This window comes from Taudactylus pleione, unplaced genomic scaffold (assembly GCF_031769625.1).
Source record: "Taudactylus pleione unplaced genomic scaffold, aTauple2 ptg001086l, whole genome shotgun sequence".
In the NCBI taxonomy this organism is placed as follows: Eukaryota; Metazoa; Chordata; class Amphibia; order Anura; family Myobatrachidae; genus Taudactylus; species Taudactylus pleione.
The window spans coordinates 506,879-531,098 of NW_028285487.1; the positions used below are offsets into that span (position 1 = coordinate 506,879).

Consider the following 24,220-nt stretch of genomic DNA (forward strand, 5'->3'; position numbering starts at 1 on the left):
CCCTGATCCAGAGCGAGCGCTCTGGTCAGAGTGTCCGGCTCTGAATCAGGGCCATTGTGTCTGCACCAATCCAAAAATATACTTTAGGTGAAGGAAAAAGAAAATAGTGCCAACACATTTTGCAGTTTAAACATTCACATCAGTCCTTACCACAATGGAGCTTACAATCTAATTTCCTCACCACACATACACTGGGGTGAGTCATTATCGTCCAAAGGCCAGTGCATTCTTTGGGACAGTGTAAGGACACTGGAGCACCTGGAGTAAACTCATGCACAAGAACATACAAACTCCACACAGATACTGCCCAGGGTGGAGTTCCATCCATGACCCCAGTGCTGTGAGGCAATCATAATCATCACTATGCAAACATGACACGCATTCATCACTATACAATGCAGCCCTGGGAAGAGGAGACCCTGGGGCTTATGTAGAGCTGGATGGAAAGAATTACTAAACTCCCAGGGGTAAATTTAGTAAGATGGGAGTTCTATTAAGCGGTGATGTTGCCCATAGCAACCAATCAGATTCCAGGTATTATCTTCTAGAAAGTGCTAGATAAATGAGAAGTACAATCTGATTGGTTGCTATGGGCAACATCATTTTTTAAATAGAACTCCCATCTTAGTAAATTTACCCCCAAGTGCTCCAGATAAAAATGACACATTTAGCCTATAGAGCCGGCTGTATACACACGATGCGCCCAGCCAGACGCTTTTGTAGCATATACATTACTCCAGGAGTGAACACTACTATATGTGCTTCATTTACATCAGGAGATGGGGCTTCAAGATGATATTAAAAAAGGCTAAAATTACAGTACACACTTCATACACAATATAGTACAAGGCTGGACACTGTTATACAGTAAGTAATAAAGTCGCATTTATCATGTAAAAAGAAATCTGATCAAGATGCACAGACAAAATTTTAGTTTTAATTAGATACAAACCAATACACACCTCCATTGCCTTCCCCTTTAAAAGACCAAATGGTAATATGCAAGAGCTACAGATCAATTGCAAATATCACTGTGATAATGCTGTTAGTGTGCAGCACTATAGTAATAAGCTGAAGGGATTCAGGGCCAAATTTATTAATTAGTAGAATGACACCCTCATTGCCGGCTTTTGTGATCCGATGCTGCATCTGAAGATGCAGAATCGGATCATCTGCGTGGACATCGGTCATCTGAGAAACCCTCAGGTTACTCAGGATTGCCGCAGTTTTCACGCTGCCTGGGCCAGTGACGCTACGTCCAAGGACACGGCACCTGGCCTCGCCACGCCCAGAAAATGGGTCCGCACACGCCGGAATGCTGGCCATCACTGCTTGTCCCAGCCCCCGAAAGGCCGCACGTCAATCTGCACACGAGCAGGAAAGACCCTGCGCAGATCGCTAAACATCGGAGATTTACGAAACCATCGGGTTTGCGTACATCTCTGAATTAGGCCCTGTACCCATATGGGTTTGTGTGCAGTTTGTATGTTCTCTCCATGTTTGTGTGGGTTTCTTTCATGTACACTCATGGTAGGTTAACTAAATTCTGACAAAAATTAATGCGTGTCTGTATCTGTGTATTAGAGAATTTAGGGGCATATTTATCATAATCCACATCTCAGACGCAGATTGGCTGTAATAAATTCACCCAATATCGCAGTGCAATGTTTGAATACATCACAAGCATATATCGCTGTACTGCGTGCTCTGTCCCTGCGAATCCACGTCACATACTTTTCCAGTGAGTATGCGTCCGCGCATGGGTCACCGACAGCTGCTGCTACCCCCCCCCCCCCCCCCCCTGCGATGCACCTTCCCCAGCTTACACTTACCTGATCGGTGCTCCGGTAAGGTCCTCTCTCTGGGACTCCAGTGAGCTGGTCTCCGGGCTCCTGCACTGTGACCCTGGTCAGCTACTCTATGCAGCAGCTGACCGAGGTCACAGTGCAGGAGCCCGGAGACCAGCTGACCGGAGCCCCAGAGGTCATCACCGGAGCACCGATCACCAGTCCCCACGTGCAGATAAATGTTTTTTTTTTAAGTGATCAGCTTGTAGTCTGTTTAGACCACACAACTGATCACAGGAGCCGGCTTCCCTGTTCTTCTCTGCCTGTCGAAGCAGACCAGGAGTCGGGGAACCGGGGGAAAGCCCTAATAACACCATCTGAAGGTGGCGTTATTATCACAGGGCTTCCCCCGGGATTTTTTCATAATATATTTTTAGTAAATCTCAGCAGATCACATTTCTCATTACAAGTATGGGAAATGCGATCTGTTTACTAAAAATATGTGAATTGAAGAGATTGGGGTAGTTTTTCACGAAAACTACTCCAATTGCCCTTTAATAAATTTATGTGACACCCATTTTCACATTATTTTATTTAAAATAATGCTAATAAATATGCCTATTAAATTGTAAGCTGCAATGGGCAAGAAATTATGTGAATGACAAATAGTCTCTCTACATTGCTGCAGAAACAACAATTATAATAATATTAATAAAAGAACAGTAATACAGAGTGCCCCTTTTTCAGTAGGCCGTGCCTTTAAAGTGCAGAAAATTGTGACTGTCTCTTAAAATCAGGACTGCAGGTACTCATCATAGTCATTATTAGGAGGAACTGCTGGTGAAAATAGTCTGCATAAAAGTCTTAGGATGACCGGACCTCACATCTAAAGCTTACTCATCTCTAATCCAAATAAATAGATCTTTGTGCTCCAAAAATAAATACAGCTTTGTCTATTATTACTTTATTACTTATATTGTTTAATGAAATTTCCCAGCTTTTTCAGCTGCACTATCCAACTGATTAATAATTCCCTAATGTCCACCTGCTTATTGTCCACGTGCTTATCATCTTCTACCTTCTTTACGGTCTGCATTTCCTCTCGCAGGCAAACATAGGCCTGCTCTGCTCGTGACAGCTCTTTATCCGCATTAAAATGGACCATTTGTCTGTTCAGTAGGGGTACGACAAGGTTAAAATCATTGATTTTCTTGTTCAGCTTTGTTATGTCTTCTTTGAAATGCTCACAGACCTCCGTCCATTGGTTCTCCTTAGCATAGGTCATGGGCTCTCCTAGTTTCTTGCGAGAGGCCACTAACTCGTTTCTCAGCTTATCAATAGTTTCTCGGATCTCCTTCTGCAAAACAATCCACTCGGGTAGGTAACCGTTATCTATCAATATCCTGTTGAGATTATGAGTCATGGGGTCGACATGTGGACAAGAGGAAAACTTGTCTATAGGTTTTCCTTTTCCGCGGAGGTTGTCAAAGTCTCCCTTTGCCATGGATTCCTGGATGAGGTCCTCTACCAAACGCTCAATGGCTTGAGTTATTTTCACCTTCTTGCTCTGCCTTATGTCTCTTGCCACCATTGAGTTCTCGGTGTACTGCTGCTCGAACTTCTGCTTACGAAAATCTAATACTTGGTCGGTGGCCCGATTGACACGGAACTGTACGTACTGTCTCTGCCTTTGACTCGGCGTGCCGTACCCAACTCCCTCATAACTCAAGTAATGTCTGTGCTGTGGCACTTTGTAGTTTGAGGTCTTCTCGTCATCATCATCAAGAACTTGTCCTTTCTTAGACTCTCCTTCCAAGTGTGTCAGCAATTCCCTGTAGGCCTCATCGACCTGCATGAACATGTTGACGTCGGCAGTGATGGAACCACTATCTGGATGGTATTTCTTTGCTAAAGTCCTATAGGATTCTCTGACCTCATCTAATGAGCAGCCCTCAGGAACATTCATAAGGCTGTAGCAGTCCGCGATGCTCCTATTGTGCTTATGGCTCGAATACGAACAGTCTGGGAACGGACGCCACGGGTTCAGGAGAAGTGGAAATCTAAGTGGCAATCTTAGATTTTGAGCTAGGAAGATTCTTGAACGTTTCATTCTGGTGGTGTTATTTTAATGCTAACAAAGAAGTAACCTGTTAAAAAAAATAAAAAGGAGGAAATGTAAACAAAAAAAAAAAAAATCACATAAAAAAAAGTGCAAGAAACAAAAAGTTAGAGGGATGGGAATTATATAATAGCATTAAAATGAGACCACTATTGCAAATTGGCATTTAAGCTGGCTCACTGGCATCCCAGGGGTATATATTGCCTCAGGGATATCACTGTTTTTGAGTGAATTTTTTACGCCATCATTATTATTGGTAGTACACACAAAATGGCTGTACTCTGCACCCCCCCGGGTATAAAGCGCCCACACTTTGTGTGTGGAACCAATATCAATTCTTAGCGAATTGATAAGGTGAATTCTCTTAGTCTGGACAATAACTGGTCTCCATGACAACTGAACACACAACCTAATAACATGGTCATGTCCCCACTTTTCACTCCACACGTTAACAAGACGGGTCCTGCTGCAATGCATGTACAGAGAATTGCTACATCATGGCGTGTATAACTTGCAGGCTTTTCTATTAAAGAGCCCTGGTCCCATATTATCCAGAAAGCTTGGCGACACCTTGACAAAAGGTTTCAGAGAGGGGGTTGACTTCTGTAATGAGAGTGATGTAGCTGTGGGTGGGGGGCACCCACCCATAGCTACATCACCAGCGTTGGGGGCACTGGCATATGAGAACTGGCCTTGGAGAGAGATAAAGTGGACAGAAGTAAAGTACCAACCAATCAGTTCCTAACTGTCACTTTACAGGCTGTGTTTAAAAAATGACAGCTAGGAGCTGATTGGTTGGTACTTTATCTTCCTCCAAGGCTTAGTACATATGAGTATTTGGGGCCACTACAGTGTGTTTAACACATCTGAGGTGCTGGGAGTATACACAGTATACAGTAACTGAATCCTAATTTGTACCAGTTTATCCAGGCGTGCGGGTGTCCAGAAAATGGCACTGTCCAGGGTATAGAGCTGTCACTAATTAAAGTTTTTTGACAGGAAGTGCCATTTGGGGGTGGTGACGGGGGGTTGGCTGGCGAAACGCAGGCGTTCCAGTGCGTTCGATCGCCGTTGCAGGGGCGTGCATAAGGTCTGAGCTTGAGCAAGTGTGCGTGAGGCTGCGATGGTACTCGATGTTACCGATGGTTTTGCAGTCTTGCTAAACATTACGGATGTGTGTAAGGTAAGGTGGGCGTCCCTGTGTAGTGCTGCGACGGCACACCGATCGCAATGGATTAGCATATCATCGCAGCCAGACTGCGTGCGCGATCACATTTGCGATCAGTAGTGAATCAGGCACTATGTGAATACTGACTGGCTGAGGATAACAGGTATGGGAGCTCACTAAATAATACTGTACAACCCAGAACTGGCAGGAGAGGGTCACAGTGACACTGGCAGAGCTCGCCATGCTAAAACCCACAGCCCTGTGGTAAAGTAGCAGAGCATGCATCTGATGATATACTCACAGCTGTGTGTGCCATACAACAAATCTGCAATCTCTTACCTTATGGTTACACAGTTCAGCTGTGTGAGTGTCCTCCAACAGACATATTTGTTGTGCAGTGAGGGATTCTGGGAGTTGTAGTTCTATATCACAGGTCACAGTGCCCTCTGCTGTCCACTATGTAAAAACTTATTCAGTTGATTCAGAACTTCCAGAAGCTAAATTACGGATTGTTACCATAATAAAATCATGTACTTCATTTTTTAATTTTTTTATGTATATTTCGTGTGGCTTTTGTTTTATTTTCAAATTTATTTATTTTTTGAGATAATAAAAACAATACTAACCACATATAACATAGTTGCCAACATTTATTTATTACCAGTTATTTATACAGCTTACAAATATTCTGCAGTGCTTTACAGAGAATATTTGTCCATTCGCATCAGTCCCTGACCCAGTGGAGCTTACAAACTATGGGCCTCATTCAGACCCACTCGCAAGCGGCTGTCCGCTCGCAAGTGGGTCGATGGTGTGCACTGCGCATGCGCACGACGGAGGGAGCTCCGTCGTGCGCATGCGCCAGACGCGACGAGCGAAGGACTTTCCTTCGCTCGTTGTGTCTGATCAAAGGGGACGTGCTGTCGATGTTGATTGACAGCACGCCCCCTTTGGTGGGCGTGCCGGGGGCGTGCCTCCCAGACGGAGGCGTTCCCAAGGGAACGCCTACCGTCAGAAGCCGGCCCCACTGACATCACTAGTGATGTCAGTGGGAGTGATTTTGGCTCTGATAGAGCCAAAATCACTCCAGGGCTTGTGGTCGAAAACCCTGACCACAGGCTTCTGGTCGCACTGGCGATGGTCAAGACCATCGCGACCATCATCCTGCACGCTCGTATGTGCTGTGGGTGGTTACCCACAGCTATACGAGCGTCCACTGAAGCCGGACCAATCGGCCAGCTAGCAGCACACTCCAGGTCATCGGGACCCGGAGTGCGCTGTTCTCACAGCAGGGTTTCACGGGCTACGCCCGTGTTAAACCCTGCTATTTACCTGGGTTGGATTGCCGGGTCACTCGATCCAACCCTCTCCCCTTTTACACCGGGTAGCTGCCTGGGTTAACCCTGCAATAACCCGGGTTTTAGCTCCGGTGTAAAAGGGGTATAAGTAAGCTGCCATGAACTACACGTTCCATACTGACATATTTTTCAGAACAGGAACAGATAATGGTGATTATAGTCAGTAAAAAGCAATAGTTCTCATTTATACTGTGCAGTTGGTAAATTTGTATAAAATAAATAAAAAAATTTCCAGGCAATAAAATTATTAGGGGCACTTGGTCATTGGGAAGATAATACGAACACAACAGAATTGTTCCAATGTAATACCCTTTCACACTAAAGCCCCGTGTCCAACCTGGGATACTGAACATGGGTAGAAGACGAGGCTTCAGATGACTTACCCCATTCAGACTGCCTGTTGGACACGGATTATTCCTGGGTCAACGGCCTTCATACAGGACACTTGGAGATGACGTCAACACCAAGCGCCCCTCAGCCGGCCAATCAGCAGACTTTTAGGCAAGAACCTTGTCAAATGACCTGGGTCATACCTTTCACCCCACCGGCTACCCTGCTAGCGTTCTTGGTAGCGGACTTGGGATGTACGACCCGGGTCGACCCTTTCACACCGAGCCAGCACCCTGGTCGAACTGGATTGCCATTGCAGTAACCCGTGTTCTCTGCTCGGTGTGAAAGCAGTATGATATTGATGCAGAGTGTACATTGACTGTAATGGGAGTTTAGAAAACGGTTGCTGAAAGCCATATTGTGTGCAATGATGTTATAAATGTATCAGGCATTAGATAATGGTCAGACATTAGGAGGTGGTCAGACATTGCATAAGGTGTTTTTGACAGACAAGCAAAGGACAAGGGAGCCAATTCAGACCCGCTCGCTAAGATGCATACTCTCGCTGCTGCCGATGGTGTGCAGTGTGTATGCATTGTGCGTATGCTCATACCTTAGCGAAAGTTCACAATGCATTCGTTCGCTACGCATAGACAGCCCAGCAGAGTGAGTGACAGGGGAAGCCGTTTGTAGGTGGTAACATGGGGCTGGCCATTAAAAACGGGGGAGTGGAGGTGCAAACGCAGGCGTGCCTGAGCATCTCAACTGCGTTTTAGAGGTGTGCATAATTATAAGACAGCATCATAGTACACGTCACCTGGCTGGTTTTACACTGAAGTGCTCGCAGTGCTTGCGGCAGGGTATGGTCAACCTCAAGCGCTGCGATAGCATCCGATGTACCAATGGTTGCATACACTTCCTGGACATGACGTGCACAAGTGGGCATCTGCATACACTATGTGATCGCTTACTGGGCGTGCTAATGCATTGCTGTGCGGTAGCACTGCCTACGCAATTTGCATACACATTGTGCGAGCGATCGCATGTAGCGAGCGGCTCTGAATCAGGCCCAAAGTTCTCTGTGGCCAGACATCCTTAATCCTGAGTCAACATAGTGTTACCTTCAGTTTATCTGAGTACATACACGATAATCACCCCTCATAAGTAGTTGTTCCAACATTCATAATTGAGGCAACAGTGCCCCCTACTGTCTATTAATATTTATGTATATTTCCAAACATGACCTTTATACTTGTTTAAATGCTGATGTAGGAGTTTTCCTCCTATATAAACTGTAATTTGTCAGTATACAATCAGCCTAAACCTATGCCTATGCTCAATGTATTGGAGAGGTGTTGGAGAGGCTCCTGGGAACAAGCAAGTTAAGTGTTTATTATATTTTACTCTTTTACTTTGTAATAAATGTCTTTTTAACTGATATTTGTTGTGTGGCTTGATTAATGTCTTTGGGCCGTATTCAATTAGCGACGAAAATGGCAGTTTTTTTCACCATTGGCGAAAACGGACGTTTTTGAAAAAAAAAAGGCGACATTTTCTAAAAAAAAAAAGCTGGCGACATTTTCGAAAAAAAAGGGCAAAATTTTCGCCAAAAAAATAGGCAATAACGGTAACAGGTGAAAACAAACTGTAGAAAAGTTTTCTCTATCCCAGACCATGTTTTTCTTCTTTTCCGCCCAATATTTGCGCAGACGTTTTTCGACAAAGTACACAATTTACAACTATTATCAGGTAATTTATCATTATGGGGGGTGTCCAAAGGGTTCTGAAAGAGATCTCAAAATTTTTAGCTAAAAATAGGGATTTTACATTTTATTTCGCCTGGTCTGGGATGGAGAAATCTTCTCTCCAGTTTTTTTTCTGCCTATTGCCGTTTTCGCCTGTTTTATAGCGAAAATTTTGCCTTGTTTTGGCAAAAACATCCGATTTCGCCATTGGCAAAAAAAAGTCAGTTTTCCCCGCTAATTGAATATGGCCCTTTGTGTTCAAAGAATCTTATCTCGTTCCACCGAGAACAATTGACCAATCTATTATATTCTGTAGCATCAATTATTCACATAAATGTAAGGAGGTTGCTTTGGTTATCTGAAATATTTAGCAAAGTAATAAATCTGAAATCATACAGAGAAATGATCAGACTCTATTATACGCCAATTGGAGCCTCCAAAACCACCATGAGACATTGACTATGTCAGTGGTTCTTAAACTTTTTTTGTTTTTAATACCTGGGTAGCCCTGGCAGCCCCTGTATGTTATTTGTTCCCTTCAATAATTAACATTGTCCAGAAAAATAAGATGCCTACTAATAGGTGACATTTTACAGAATCATGGGCCTGATTCAGAGCCGGACGGACGCAATTAGCGCTCGCTCATCCTGAAAATAGGGGTGGCTATTCAAATGAACTGTTCGCTGTTTGCGGTCTGTTCACGCCTCTAGGTCTGAACGAGCGAACAAAACTCGCGGTCGTTTTTTGGGAAACTACGCCCCGTGGCCGCTCGCATCCTACGTCATGTCCGCTATTTATTAGATTAATCGAGTACATCGAACAGGGTATGAGCTGCTAGCTATTCTTGTGGTTGGTTTTTGCTACCACAATTTTGCGAGCAGTTCTGGTTTAAAAAAAACCCAGTGACGTGGTCAATGACGCTGCTGTTTTAAATATGCACACCCATAAAACGCCCGTTTTGACCTTTAAGCACGCCTGCGATCGGATCTCCACTCCCCGTTTTCAAGCACCTTCCCCTGTTACCACCCACATACGCCTCATCCTGTCACTCATATTAGCAGGCATTTGCTATTTTGCGAGCACATGAATTTCGGCCGCACTGACTGGTTCGCGCATGCGTATAACGATCCGTATGCATGCGCAGTTGGGCAAACATCGCTCGGAGCGAACGAGCTGCCGCTTACGAGTGGCTCTGAATCAGGCCCCATTTGTATAATATAAAAGTGGTGATAAGATCTTAGGCAGACCAGTTACATACCCTGCTGCAGAATGCTTAAGCCGGGTACACACTAGACGATATATTGTCCACATCGCCCAGTGTGTACCGGCTATGTCACTGACAGTGCGCAAACAGGTCCGTCAGCTGGGGGCCATGCTGCGAAGTGTGTATGCACTTGCCGATACCGGCACCCCGCCTGGTCCCGCTGCTGCCAATATCGTACACACAAGACATCGTCTAGTGTGTACCCGGCATTAGACTCATATGTCCGCCTGAATGGAAAGCTACGTATGACCTCACCTGGCGAGGCCAAGAGCTCTTCGAGCCGTACTGCAACAACAGACAGGAGGAGTATGCTGCCTTCAAATTCACATCTCTCCGCCAGGGCCGCGCTCTTTAGGCTGGTCCTGGTGAGTACGGGCAGCCTGGCCCCATCCACCGTTAAAAATATACTTTTGAATACCCCGACCATTATTGCACACGTACACTAGGTTGTGTGAGCAGTTGGACTATGTGATTGTATTCACGGTCCTGTCGTAGTTGTATGATAATGCACAGCTGCTGCACCATTTGTATGCTGCGCTGTGCAATACCGTACAGCGAATATGCTAATACCGCAGGAGGAATCTAAGGGCAAAAGGCGTTTACTGCCGCCATCACAGATCCGAGTGCTGAATCCAAAGACGCAGCATCAGATCACCATTGGGACCACCAGTCGTGGCATCGGCCATCTTAGTAAGCCTAAAGGGGCCTATCCATTAGCAGATCTTTCTGAAAGACAAAAGATTTATCTTTTGAAAATTCCTGGGGCTGCGGTGACAGATATCTGTCATGTACATGACAGATTTTTGCAAACGACGAACGATATTGCATGACATCATTCTGGGAGTGGATTTTATTTTATGTTTCTATTCATTTTCATTAAAGAAATCGTTCGACGTTCGTCGTTCGCGACAGATATTTCTAATATCTGTCAGCGATAAACAATAATTGACCAACATGTTGGAGAGACAAAAGACCCAATTTGTCGGCCGCGGGAGTGCGCATTTTTATCGTTCAGAGCCTATCCATTAGCAGATAAATCGTTCATCGTTCAAGGGCGCCGGCCACTGGAGGGCGCCGCTGAGTCCACAAAAAAAAAAGGATGTCTCTTTCCAGTCTCAGACAGGTTGATTTAGTGTGGATGTGTGGCATAATGTATTGGGGGAACAAATGTGTGGCATATTATGTATTGGGGACACAAACATGTGGCTTATTATCTATTGGGGGCTCAAACGTGTGGCATATTATGTGCATTCATGTGTAGCATAAATATGAATTGGGGATACAGCTGTGTGGCATATAATGAATTTGTGGAACAGATGTATGCTATATTATGATTTGGGGGCAGTGTTATGAGGCACAGTATGATTTTGGGGCTCTGCTGTGTGGCATATTATAAATTAGTGTCACTATTGTGTGGCATAGTATGAATTGGAGGGAGCAGGGACGGTGGGTGAAATGTTGCCTAAGGTGCCCAGACACCTTGCACCGGGGCCCTGTCCTAACTTAAACTAAATGAAGAGTTTAAACCTAGAAGGCAGTTGCATAGGAGAGTGTGAGCCCTGAGTGAGCGTGGTATATCCCATTACCCCCAGGCTGTAATAGAACGGCTTCTAAAGGCTATAAAACAGCTGCAGTCAATTCTCTTCTGATATTTCCATCAGCCAAAGCAGAGCCAGTGAGTGACGGGCAGCTCTTCCCACTGATTATATAGAGGCACCTAGTGATGAGCTACTGAGAACCTCTGGTAAGTATATATGTCAGTCTGCCTGCGTCTAACCTCTGATTTTATTGAATTGCTCCTAAATTGCCCTGATTTCACCCCTAAATGTGGCATTTTCGTTTGCATCCCACATGCATATTACAATGTGCAATGTCGTTGCTACCTTATATATGTCTGATGTGCACTCTGCACTGGCATCATGGGCATGGCCCTTCATTGACCCCTTAGTGTATGAACTTCACCTTTCCATGTACGTGGCTGCATCTAACAGTGGCCCTGATTCAGAGCCGGACGCTATTTGCGCTCGCTCGTTCATTAAAAAGGGATGGCTATTCAAATGAACCGTTCGCACTTTGCGGTCTGTTCACGCCTCTAGGTCTGAACGAGCGTACAAAACTTGCGGTCCTAACTTTGAAAGAGACGCCCCCTGGCCGCTCACACCATACGTCATGTCCGCTATTTAATAGATTAATCGAGTACATCGAACAGCATATGAACTGCTCGCTATTCTTGTGGTTGGTTTTTCCTACCGCTATTTTGCGAGCAGTTCTGACTATAAAACAACCAAGTGACGTGGTCAATGACGCTGCTGTATTAATTATGCACACCCATAAAACGCCCGTTTTGACCTTTAAGCACGCCTGCGTTCTGATCTCCACTCCCCGTTTTCAAGCACCTTCCCCTGTTACCACCCACATACGCCTCCTCCTGTCACTCAAAATAGCAGGCATTCGCTATTTAGCGAACAAACGATTTTCGGCCGCACTGACTGGTTTGCGCATGCATATAAAAATCCGTACGCATGCACAGATGTGCGAACATCGCTCATAACGAACGAGCTGCCGCTTACGAGCGGCTCTGAATGAGGGCCAGAGGGCCTGATTCAGACCCGGTCGCAAGCGCTGAGCGCTCGAAACCGGGTCGATGGTGGCCCACAGCGCATGCGCACGACGGAGCCGGCTCCGTTGTGCGCATGCGCGAGACCCGGCTAGCGACGGGCAATCCGTCGCTCCAGGTCTCGCACCAAAGGGGGCAAGCTGTCGATGTTGAGTGACAGCTCACCCCCTTTGGTGGGCGGGCCGGGGGGGTGGCTGTCCAAATGGAGGCGTTCCCATGAGAACGCCTACTGTTCGGGGGCGGCCCCACTGACATCACAAGTGATGTCAGTGGAGAGCTTCCGGCTCTGTTTGAGCCGAAAGCTCTCTGGGGCTTGCAGCCACGAGACCCTACCACAAGGGTCTCGTCGCAAGCCCGATGGTCGCGATGGTCTTGACCATCATCATCATCATGGCCGCTCGCTATAGCTGTGGGTGGTAACGCTTTTTTTTAATGGGCCTATTTCAGAGATTTACGCAATTTTTACGCAGTTGAGCGTTTATCGTGGAGTGCGCTTGCATCAAAATGCGCATGCGCCAAGCCCCCTCAGCGATCCCCCGCGCATACCTTCAGGGATTGCAGCGTGAGGAAGGCACAATTGGGGGAGTCAACGGGGGAGTGGTTGACAAAAACCAAGGTGGATGGGTGCCGTTTTGGGGGCAGGTCGCAGCAGGCGTCTGCGATTCACTACGCACACAGGACGGCTCCAGCGTCTCATTCCAAGTACCCATGCTGCAAGACCATAGGGTTACTGACATCGGCGATTTTTCTGAGAACCTGCGTATGGGCTGCGAATGTGTGCGTAGTTGCGGAGCTATTTGTGACCGCTCCGGGGGAGCGTCTCAGTGCTGATAGGGGAGGGAGCTATTTTACAAACCATCTCATCTCCGCAGCTTTCAAAGTAGCAGCTGCGATTGCAACACCTTAGGTCTCTGAATAAGGCCCAACGCTATATATGTATATTCTGCTATGTTTATGTGTGGGCTCGCAAGCGGGTTGATGTTCCTCCACTGCGCATGTGCCGCCTCAGGCATGCGCGAGCCCCAGCGGGCAACGGTAGCTCTGTCGCTCCGGGGCTCACTACAAGACGGGTCGGCTATTGATGTTGATTGACTGCTCGTCCCATTTTGTAGGCAGGGAGGGGGGGTGGCTGCACAAACGCAGGCATTCCCTTAGGAACGCCTGCTGTTTGTGGGCGGCCCTACTGACATCACTCGTGATATCAGTAGTGGACCTCCTGCTCTATTAGAGCAGGAAGTCCACTCGGGCTTGCGGGAGCTGAGACCCTCCCACAGGGTCTCGACGCAAGCCCGATGGTCACGATAATCGCAACCATCGCCAGGCCGCTTGCAGTAGCTGTGGGTGATCACCCACAGCTTTGCGAGCGGCCTGGAGGCCGAAACAAAAAACCCCAGAAATGCCCTGATTCAGAGCGAGCGCTCACAAACAGCGAGCGCCTCTGAATCAGGCCCACTGTGCATAGGTACAAAAGGGGTTTTATTGTTATAGTCCGCTCTAGTCAATCAGTTGTATTATGTTATGATGATTATAGAATTAATTACAAAAAAACAACATACTGGTCTTAACTAATATAAATTAAAGTAAGACTTATTCTATAGTTGGTGGTGCTACCAGATAACATTTGTGAGAGTCACAATTTAAACTGTTTTTGCAAAGGAGCAGAAGAACAAATATTGGCCCTCATTCAGACCCGGTCGCAACCGGGTCGATAGTTAGCCCTGCGCACGCTCTCTACAAAAGGGGCAGCTGTCGATGTTGATCGACAGCTCGCCCCGTTTTGTAGGCGGGCCGGGGTGGTGGTTTCCAAAACGGAGGCGTTCCTTAAGGAACGCCTACCGTTTTGTGGGCCGCCGGACTGACATCATCAGTGATGTCAGTGGGGAGTTTCCTGCTCTTTCAGAGCAGGAAGCTCCCTGGGGCTTGCGGCTGCCGAGACCCAACCTTAGGGTCTCGTCGTAAGCCCCGATGGTCGCGATGGTGTTCACCATCGCGACCATCAACCTGGTCGGTCGCTAAGCTGTGGGTGGTAACCCACAGCCTACCTAACGACCAGGAGGCCGCACTTCAAAAATTAAGTGGCCGCCCTCATTCGCCCTCATTCGGAACGATCGCTCTCTCTGAATGAGGGCGGGCGCTTCTTTTTTTTTGTGCGGCCTCCTGGTCGCTAGCTAAGCTCGCTCCGGGGCTTGCGCACGCATAGTGCGGCCGCTGCGCGTGCGCAGAGGTAACCATCGACCTGGTTGCGAGCGCATCGGCGTTGCGACCGGGTCTGAATGAGACCCTATATTTGTTCTTCTGCTCCTTTGCAAAAACAGTTTAAATTTCCACTGTACATAGGGCCTGCTTCAGAGACGTACGCTAATGTCCCCACAGCTGCCAATTTGTATGTAACGGTTGTGCGATAAATGCAAATGTCGCAGATGCAGGGAATAGTACTGAGACGTCCACCGGCGTCATCACGGATCCAAGCGGCTCGCAGATCATTCGATTATCGGAATCCTGAGTAGCCCTATGGCTGTGAAGAATGGGCGCATGAAGATACCGGAGCCATATTATCGGCCATTATTTTTGCCACCACTCCCGTTACTCCCCTGCCTGTCAATCCCCTTGCAAAGAAATTATCTCTGAGGCCGCCAATACGCAAGACCATCGCGGCAAATGTGCTGTGGGATTCAGACGCATGCGCAGACCACCGATGATCTCTACATTTCATAAATATCGGAGCAGCGTACATCTTTGAAACAGGCCCATAAATGCGATATTGTTTGTTTCATACAATAAATATACAGTCAATATATAAAAGCTGTTCTGGAAATGAAGGCATTTATTTGAGCATGGAATTTGCATTACCCTTTACCAAAGTGTTAATAGGACACTAGTGATTTATCTAAACTGAGATTAGACACAGTGATTTCCGTGCAGCAATGACACCAGGGAGCAGATCATAAAGGTCACATTCATTAATATTTATTTACTGTGCTAGGCTTTGGTTCTTCTATGCAGAACATTCTCCCGTGACACTATATAAAGGGACAACATGCTGCAAGAATACGTGTAGCGCTCTCCTGAACTAGATGCAGAATGTAAAGCGTCTTGCAGTGGGTTATTTTTCCTGAGAAATGCTCTATTTACATACCAATGTTATACACTCTGCACAGATCACTTGCCCAGTAGGGCTAATGTTCCGCTGAAGCATGCTTTCCATTGTTTAAATGGCTGCAGCAGATCTCTGTGGGGGGCATAATGCCGCAGATCATGGGTCCGTTGAAAAGGTAAGAGGTAGGGTCTAGATGACGTGTTCCTCTGGGAATCAAACCCCCGCCAGACCATTTCCACACCCTGCAGCATGTCCCGTTCCGCCAGATACACAGTGCTCTGCTGCTGAACTATCTACTTCATTTATAATTGCCCTCACTCACCTGTGTTAAAAACACCCTTCTCATCACTTAAGCTGGCCATACACGCTACAATTATATGGGCGACCCGCCCGATATCCGCGGATCGCCACGATAATTGTAGCGTGTGGGGGGGTGGCAACCGAGGGTTAAATATTGCTCGGTCGGGCATGCCGGATTGTCCAGCATGCCCGTCCGATGCGATATTTACCGGTAAACTGTCGGCCGCATCGGGCAGTGTATGGCCAGCCACGGCCGACAGACATTTCCTGTGTTCCTTCCTACGGAAGGAACAGGGAAATGTCTCCTCCCCCGGGGGCGGAGCACAGATGTCAGGGCGAATACACTGAGAAATCTCACAGTGTATGCCGCGGACATATGTGGCTGGCAGGCTGCCAGATAAAATGTCTGTCGGTCTGACAGACATTTTATCTGGCCGTGTATGCCCAGCTTTAGTTAGTTCAGCACAGGTGACTACAATTATAAATAAGTGTGTGACGTCTAGGAGCAGAGCATTTTGTACTTGGTGGATGGGGTCATGTTAGAGGGTCTGCTTTTCACTAGGAAGTGGGCAGGATGTGAGACTGTAACCTGCTTTTCTGGGAGTCAGTGTAATGCCCCAAATATTTGTGAGTACCCTATTCTGAGAGAGTAGACAAGTGTGCACTGAAGTCTACTGGAAATATTTAGTTTTACACTGGTCAAGCAAAACTGCATGGAGAGAGGCCGCAACGGCGTCCGGAGGTGAAGGAGTTGGGTCACCACCCCCTCTGATGCCCCTGTTCCCCCCTCCCCAAACCTCTGCGGATGCCACTTCTGAACAGCGCTAATGCCAGATGTGCAAGCTCAATGCAGAGGAGGTTAGAGCCCCCTGCCCAAATTTTGCTATAGTACCCAGCGATGCACAGTTCAGCCCCTGAAATTCCAAAGCCGCCCGTGCTTATGTTAATAAAAGTAAATATATAGATGAAAATTAAATCTTAAGTAAGTTTGCGTCTCAATTTGTTAACATGGCAGAGCTCTTAGCCAAATGGAGGGGTGGGGTTGGGGTGCGGGTAATTTTTTAATTTTAATTTCTTAACCCATAATTCCATGCAGAGAACATGTGTCAGGAGATTTCTAAGAGAATATAATACACATGCTAATATTTATGTTACTTGTTGTGCTTACCACTCTGCCACCATGCTCACATTATGCCATCAGTGATCTGATCAGACCAGGCTCTATACACTGTGTGCATATGGCAGTTGTTTCAGATGAGCTGACTGATTGGTAAACATTCGGATCCTTAATGTACAATAATCTATGACAGTGTGGCCAGCTTTGGATATCACCTAACTGATGAACATAATAACAAGGGATGGGGTTTGAATGACCTCCTAAGCACCTTCTATCTACCTCTCACACACAGAAATATGGCGGACAGGATACTGGTGATTGGCAGCGGTGCCAGCGAGGAGAGTCTCTGTCAGAAGCTGGCACAATCTGATCACGTGAAGCAGGTGCTATTCGCTCCAGGGAAGAAGGCCACGACTGACAGCGGAAAGGTATGTAAATCAGGTAGGTAGGGTACCATCTTTAATGTATAATTTATGTTATTATTATAAACTAGTATATTGGATGTAAGATATGCCAGGCCACCCTCCGCCCCGCCCCCATTTTATCTGGCTCCGCCCCCGCGGTGCTGCAGCTGCTCTTCCTCTGCCTCACCCTATATGTCCAGCTCCACACTTACCCCATTCCTGGTGGCCTGTCCTCCTCCCCCAGGTCTGTTCATCTCCCTAGCAGTAAGAGCCATTGCCCAAGCTTCCACTGTGCACGCATTGAGGAAAGGGGACACAGCTTCTGAAATGATTATATAAATACTGTTATAAATGTAACAGTATTAAATGGAATCATTGGATTGCATTGAATCACCACCAGATATCTGGGATCTTCATTGCATCACTGCCAGAAGGAATGTTGCGTGGTGACTATAGCCGAGTCATATAATATGTTACTAATGCAATCTCCTACAATAAAAATTGAACAGTACTGTTTATACAATACTGTATATGCTATAGTTCTAATATAACGTTTGAGAAAACAATACCCAAAATATATAGATCTTTAGACAAGATTTTAATACCTTAACATTATTTTTCAATGTTTATATTATCTGTTTTCTGCAAAGCAATGTTATATTATTGGTCTCTGGTAGGAATAGTCTCTAAATGAGGAGTAACAACTATTGGAAATATTGTGCGTACAGGTGCAGTGGTATGGTACTCACCAGTGGATGCCCTGAGACAACGAACAGTCCAGTTACTTAAGCAGTGGAGTGGTTTATTGAAGGATAATGAGGTACAGCTGTACTCACTGTTACACACTGATTCTGGATGGAGAGGAGATTTAGTGGAGCAGGTGACATACAGCTCACCAGGCGGTGAGTGTATGTAGCTAGCAGGTAGCGGTGCAGGATGCTGGAACAGCGGTAAATACCAGGTCTGGATGGAGCTAACTAGGAGACGTCCGTGTCCCACCATGTTACTCTTACACAGTGACAAGATGGTGCCGCGTATGAGCAGTACTAACTTTGGCAGCCGTCTTGGTACAGGGAATGAAGCCTCCCTGGAACAAAATGGAGTCTGCGCAGAAGTGCACTCCACTTCCAACAAGAACATAGAAATGGAAATAAACTATACTTAAAATTGTATTAAATGAACTCCATATTCTATTAAAAAATGTTTTTTTTCTTTTTTTAAATAAGTCTCATGCAAATTAGCAGATGGAAAGTCCAAAAAAGCTATTTCATAATGTGAATTAAGCAAAGTGATATTATAAATGATTCTCAGCTGCAAAGCAACTTTTCAAGACCCCCTTACAGTTTAAAACAGATTTTCTACTTCAGGGTCCATAGGGGGTCCACAGGGTTGACCTTGGGGTATAGCTTGGATCTGGATCCACGGGCACCATACAGTTAAAGCTTTAGCTCCCAGGACGCACTTGGGTCCTCCTCTATACCCCGCCCCCGAGCCACAGGCACCTCAGTTTCAGTTTGGTGCCGGCCGAAGTCGGTTGCACTGTGCAGTGGGGCTGCAGGAGCAGCCCCTAAGCTTTATTTTTACAGAAGAAAAGTTTTTTATTTTTTCTCTTGTTTTACACTTAATGCAGCAGCATAGGACTGTCCTTCTGGACGTCCATGCTGCCGCTTCAACACCCCGCTGGCGCTGCGACGCCAGTACTGATGTGGCGATCGCAGCGGGACCCCGAAGTTAGTCCTAGCATGGCTCCGGGACCTCCCTCTGACTGCTGCCGGACTCTACGGGGAACAGGTAAGCCGCGAGCAGCGCTCTTAGCGCCGCTCGCGGGGGTAAATGCAGTCAGTTGCCGCCGGTCTCTGGGGACAGACCGGCGGCTCTAGTAGCGGCGGCGGGCTCCCCCTCATGCAGGCATACCCCGCGCTCCGCTGGACCACCAGGGTATAAGTTCCGGAGGGGAACCGGCATCCCTGGGGTTAAGTACTAGCCAGGGGAGGCAGCCTTCCCTGGTTTAGCGGCTCCTCCCCTCAGCTCAGCGCGCCTTTTCTCACGTGTACTGGCGTCGCTGAGCTGCTCCTCTGCTGGCCACTCCTCAGAGCTCTCCGGCTATAACGCAGGCTCCCAGGCAGGTGCATGGTCAGGTCCCCCTGTGTACCGCTCCCCTACCTAAAGGACAGTGTACACAGCGCTATAACTCCCCCCAGACACTGAATCTGGGTGGTTAAGGGTAGCGATTGGTGCAGTAAGTACAATCTTCCTGCATTGTATGTGACTTTGCTAGTGCTGCTGTCTGTACTCATTTTCTACTTGCTGTCAGCTTATATCTATCCCTTTGCTTCTCCTACAGCCCGAAGGTGTGTGGTGGAGGGGCGTTTTTCTATTAACCTCACTTTTATAAATCATGTATTTGTGAGGTCAGTCACATACTGTTGTGTGCTACACAGTACCATATTTTTGGGCCTGTTTGTGTTGCATGCTGGTGAGTGCGAGGGTGTTAACACCATATGTCCTCTGCTGATAAGTATTTATTGTATAATTACTGTATCATGTATGATAAGAAGACTGAGCACTCCGGGGCTCCTGTGTTGCTTTCCTGCATACGCTGTTCTGCTGGTGTTAATGGGAGGATTTATCTTAGGATGGTCTTTGCGGGCAGTGCCAGCTGGCACCAGGCCCCTCTATACCCCCTATGCAGCAGGACCCCCCTTGGGCGATGTTTTCACAAGTGCTGACATCTATTGCAGATGTCGATCCCTACAGTGACCCCTTCTGGGGCATTGTCCCAGCACTCTGTCTCCCATTCCCCGGATATTCCGCAGGTATTGCGGTCTCCCTCCGGGGCCCAGACTGTGAGACGGTATTCGGGGCTGCCTGTGTATGTCCAGCCTCCCCCTGTATCACAACAGTCTGTGGTGCCTTTTCAGGGCTTCCCTCAGTCGGCTCCTCCGCCTTGGGTGGATGTTCTCTCCAACTCGGTACAGAGTTTGGCGGTTTCATCCTCGGCTTTTCAGTCATTTTTGCAGGGTGATGTGCCACAGAAGGCGACTAAGCGGCCTGTTGTGAGTTTACTCACTGCGCAGGTATCAGAATCGGATCCCTCTTCAGATGATGGAGAGGTCAATGAGGATTCTGATTTGGATGCTGTGGGACAGGAGGTTGAGCCTAGGTCCTCCATTAATGTTCCAGCATTAGTTAGGGCGGTGCGGGCTATTCTCAATATAGAAGAGGAGGCACCGGTCCCTAAGTCGAAGTTTCCTGACTTCAAGAAAGCAAAGGTTACTTCTAATGTGTTCCCTCTGTCCGATCAGTTGGCGGATCATATGGCGGCGGCCTGGCAATTACCCAGCAAAGAGATTCCAACCACAGAAAGGGTTGGCTTCTCATTATCCCTTTCCTGAGGATCATTGCAGGAAATGGGAGACTCCACCGGCGGTGGATTCACATGTCACTCGCTTGGTTAAAACCGCTACGCTACCATTGCCGTCTATTTCCTCTTTAAAGGATCCAACGGACAGGAAAGGGAGACTTGTTTGAAGTCCATTTACTCGCTCTCCGGAGCGGTGGCGCGCCCGTCCATGGCCATTTTCTGCGTGGCTAAAGCCATTGAGAACTGGGCCAAAGCCTTGGAGGATTCTCTTACGGACGGTGTTCCGGATGTTCAGAGAGCATTAGTGGCACAAATGAGGGATGCCGATTCCTATATTGGGGAAGCGTCATTGGACGCAAGCATGTTAACCTCTAGAGTTTCGGCTGTGTCTGCTCGGAGATCCTTGTGGCTGCGGTCCTGGAGGGCTGATGCGGACTCTAAAAAGGGTCTGGAGGTCTCCCCTTTAATGGAGATTTGCTATTAGGTCCGGATTTGGACAAAATAGTGGATACCTTGGCTAAGTCCAAGTCGGTTTTCCTCCCTTCGGCTTCTGCGCCGGCTAAGGTGAGGAGCACTGCCTTTTCGGTCCTTTCGGGTTCAGGGTAAGGCCAAGGGCCAGTCCTTCCCGAGACATTCAGCGACCAAAGCCTCATCCAAAAGCAGGCATGGAATGCTCGTCGCCCCTCTTCCAAACAGGAGGATAAACCTGCTGCCTGACGGGACGGGCCTCTCTCTGGGGGACCCCAGAGTGGGAGGCCGACTTCTCAGATTCGCCCAGTCTTGGTTCAGTACCACCACGGATGCTTGGGTTCGAGAAGTAGTCTCTCAGGGGTACGCCCTGTCGTTTCGGTGCAGGCCGCCCCACCAATTTTTTTGCACGAGTCCTTCGCTGGACGAGTCCAAAGCTTCCTATCTCTGCTTCTGGTGCAGAAACCCAATGGGTCTCATCGCCCTATTCTGAATTTAAGGTCTCTGAACAAGTACCTCAGAGTTCCCAAGTTCAGGATGGAAACATTGCGGTCCATCATCCTGGAGATGGAACCGGGGGACTTCATGGTCTCCCTCGATATCCAGGACGCCTATCTCCATGTGCCCATAGCACCGGCACATCAGCGGTACTTGAGGTTTGCTATCCTAAACCATCACTACCAATTTCGGGCGTTGCCTTTCGGTCTTTCCACGGCTCCGAGGGTTTTCACCAAGGTGATGGCAGTCATGGCTGTCCACCTTCGGGGTCAGGGTATACGGATGCTGACGTACCTGGACGATCTGCTGCTGCTGGCGAGCTCCCCGGAGGTGCTTCTTCATCATCTCCACCTGACAATTGCTTGTCTTCAAGCACACGGGTGGTTAATAAATTGGAAGAAGTCGTCTCTGATCCCATCTCAACGGATGGTCCATCTGGGAGCACTTCTGGACTCCAGTCAACAAAGGATTTTCTTGACTCTGGAAAAGGTATCCTCCCTACAACTGAGGATACACGGTTGCTTGAGCAGTGGCAGGGTGTCAATACATTCACTGGGGTCCATGGTGTCGGCATTCGACATGGTGGAGTTCACCCAGTTCCATTCCAGACCCCTGCAGGGGCAGATTCTTGTGGAATGGAACGGGTTGTCCCGCCGGATACGATCCCAGATGCTGGTATTGTCCCCGGAAGTGCGCCGGTCCTTGGCGTGGTGGCTGCAGTCAGCTCATCTCAGCCAGGGTCGCCCCTTTTGGATTCCGGACTGGGTTCTGCTCACGACAGATGCCAGTCTCCGGGGTTGAGGGGCAGTGACCGGCTCGTTGTCTCTTCAGGGCCGTTGGTCGGTGGAGGAGGCCGTCCTTCCCATAAACATTCTAGAGCTACGGGCAGTGTACCGTGCTCTTCTGGCGTCAGGCACCGTTCTTCTCGGAAGAGCAGTTCAGGTGCAATCAGACAACGCCACCACGGTGGCATACATAAATCACCAGGGAGGAACTTGCAGTCGAGCTGCGATGTTGGAAGTGTCCCAAATCCTGACTTGGGTGGAGTGCCACCTTCCAGCAATATCGGCAGTCTTCGTCCCGGGAGTCCTCAATTGGGAGGCAGACTTCCTCAGCCGTCACGACGTGCATCCCGGGGAATGGTCGCTTCACCCAGAGGTGTTTCAACTTCTCGTGGACAGGTGGGGACTGCCGGAATTGGACCTGATGGCCTCTTGTCACAATTACAAGTTGCCCATATATGGCTCAAGGACAAGGGACGCAGGCGCAAGCCTAGTGGATGCGTTGTCAGTGAAATGGTCGTTTCACCTAGCGTATCTGTTTCCTCCAGTCTCCCTGCTCCCTCGGGTACTCAGAAAGATCTAACAGGACGGAGGCACGTTTCTGCTGGTGGCTCCAGCTTGGCCCAGACGTCCTTGTTACTCCGATCTCATGGGCCTGTCTGTAGACGCTCCGTACCTTCTGCCTCAACGTCGGGATCTACTGTCTCAGGGTCCCTGCCTTTACCCGGATCTGGGTCGACTGTCTTTGACGGCGTGGCTCTTGAGACAGCCGTCTTAAGGTCCCGGGGCTTTTCAAGCTCTGTCAACAGTACCATGCTTAGGGCACGTAAACCTGCCTCTGCACGGATTTACCACAGAGTGTGGCACACTTACTTTCAGTGGTGCGAGTCTAGAAGCTATGACCCTCGGGTGTTCAGAGTTTTCTAGGATTTTGGCATTTCTGCAGTCAGGTCTTGACCTGGGCTTACGGCTTGCTTCCCTAAAAGTTTATGTATCGGCCCTGTCAGTGTGGTTCCAACGAAGGATTGCCACACTGCCTGACGTTCACACTTTGTTCCAAGGTGTTCTGAGGATCCAGCCTCCCTTTGTGCCTCCAGTGGCTCCGTGGGACTTGGCGGTGGTTCTTCGGGTCCTGCAGGGACCTCCTTTTGAGCCTCTTGAGTCGGTTGACCTCAAGTGGTTAACACTTAAGACTGTGTTTCTCCTGGCTCTTGCTTCGGCCAGGAGGGTATCCGAGTTGGGGGCACTTTGCTGTATCCCCCCCCTTCCTGAGTTTTTGCCTAAAGTGGTTTCTAAGTTCCACATAAATCAGGAACTTGTGGTGCCTGCTTTTCAGGCTCCGGGTCTTACGGCTGGCGAGGCTTCGCTGGACGTGGTCCGGACTCTCAGAATTTATGTTGAATGGACGGCCTCTGTTAGGAAGTCCGATTCGTTGTTCATCCTCTTTGGTTTCCATAAGAGGGGTTGGCCTGCCAACAAATAAACTTTAGCCCGTTGGCTTTGTTCTGTTATTAGGGAGGCTTATATACAGGAACGTTTGCCTGTTCCAGCCTCGGTTAAGGCTCATTCCACTCGGTCTGTAGGCCCTTCTTGGGCTGCTAGACGTGGTGCCTCCGCTGTTCAGCTGTGCAAGGCAGCCACTTGGTCTTCAATTCAGACATTTTTGAGGTTTTATGCGTTTGACACCTTTGCCTCCTTTCTCCTTTCTGCTCAGGAGCATCCCCGCCCTTAGTTGAACTGCTTTGGGACAGGATTCTCCTTTCTGGATTCTCCTTTCTGCTCAGGAGCGTCCCCGCCCTTAG

General features: G+C 48.1%; 2 protein-coding genes across 4 annotated transcripts in view; one reads left to right on the forward strand and one right to left on the reverse strand.

Moving 5' to 3' along the window:
- Window positions 1-1,953: 1,953 nt before the first annotated feature.
- On the reverse strand, window positions 1,954-5,464 carry DNAJC28 (DnaJ heat shock protein family (Hsp40) member C28). Its single transcript, XM_088461668.1, has 2 exons — window positions 5,414-5,464; window positions 1,954-3,934 (listed from the first exon to the last, which is right to left on the reverse strand). The coding sequence occupies exon 2, from the start codon at window positions 3,895-3,897 to the stop codon at window positions 2,755-2,757; it is 1,143 nt and encodes a 380-aa protein (XP_088317794.1). The 5' UTR covers window positions 3,898-3,934; window positions 5,414-5,464; the 3' UTR covers window positions 1,954-2,754.
- A 5,967-nt stretch (window positions 5,465-11,431) lies between these two features.
- LOC148453795 (trifunctional purine biosynthetic protein adenosine-3-like) overlaps window positions 11,432-24,220 on the forward strand; it is a 74,196-nt gene continuing 61,407 nt past the window's right edge. For 2 of the 3 annotated variants that reach the window (XM_088461706.1, XM_088461707.1), the window contains exons 1-2: window positions 11,432-11,515; window positions 17,195-17,343. In XM_088461706.1, coding sequence (XP_088317832.1) covers window positions 17,199-17,343 — 145 coding nt within the window. In that variant the 5' untranslated portion in view covers window positions 11,432-11,515; window positions 17,195-17,198. Of the gene's footprint in view, window positions 11,516-17,194; window positions 17,344-18,168; window positions 18,209-24,220 lie in introns of those variants that run through there. The other variant, XM_088461708.1, reaches the window with a different exon arrangement.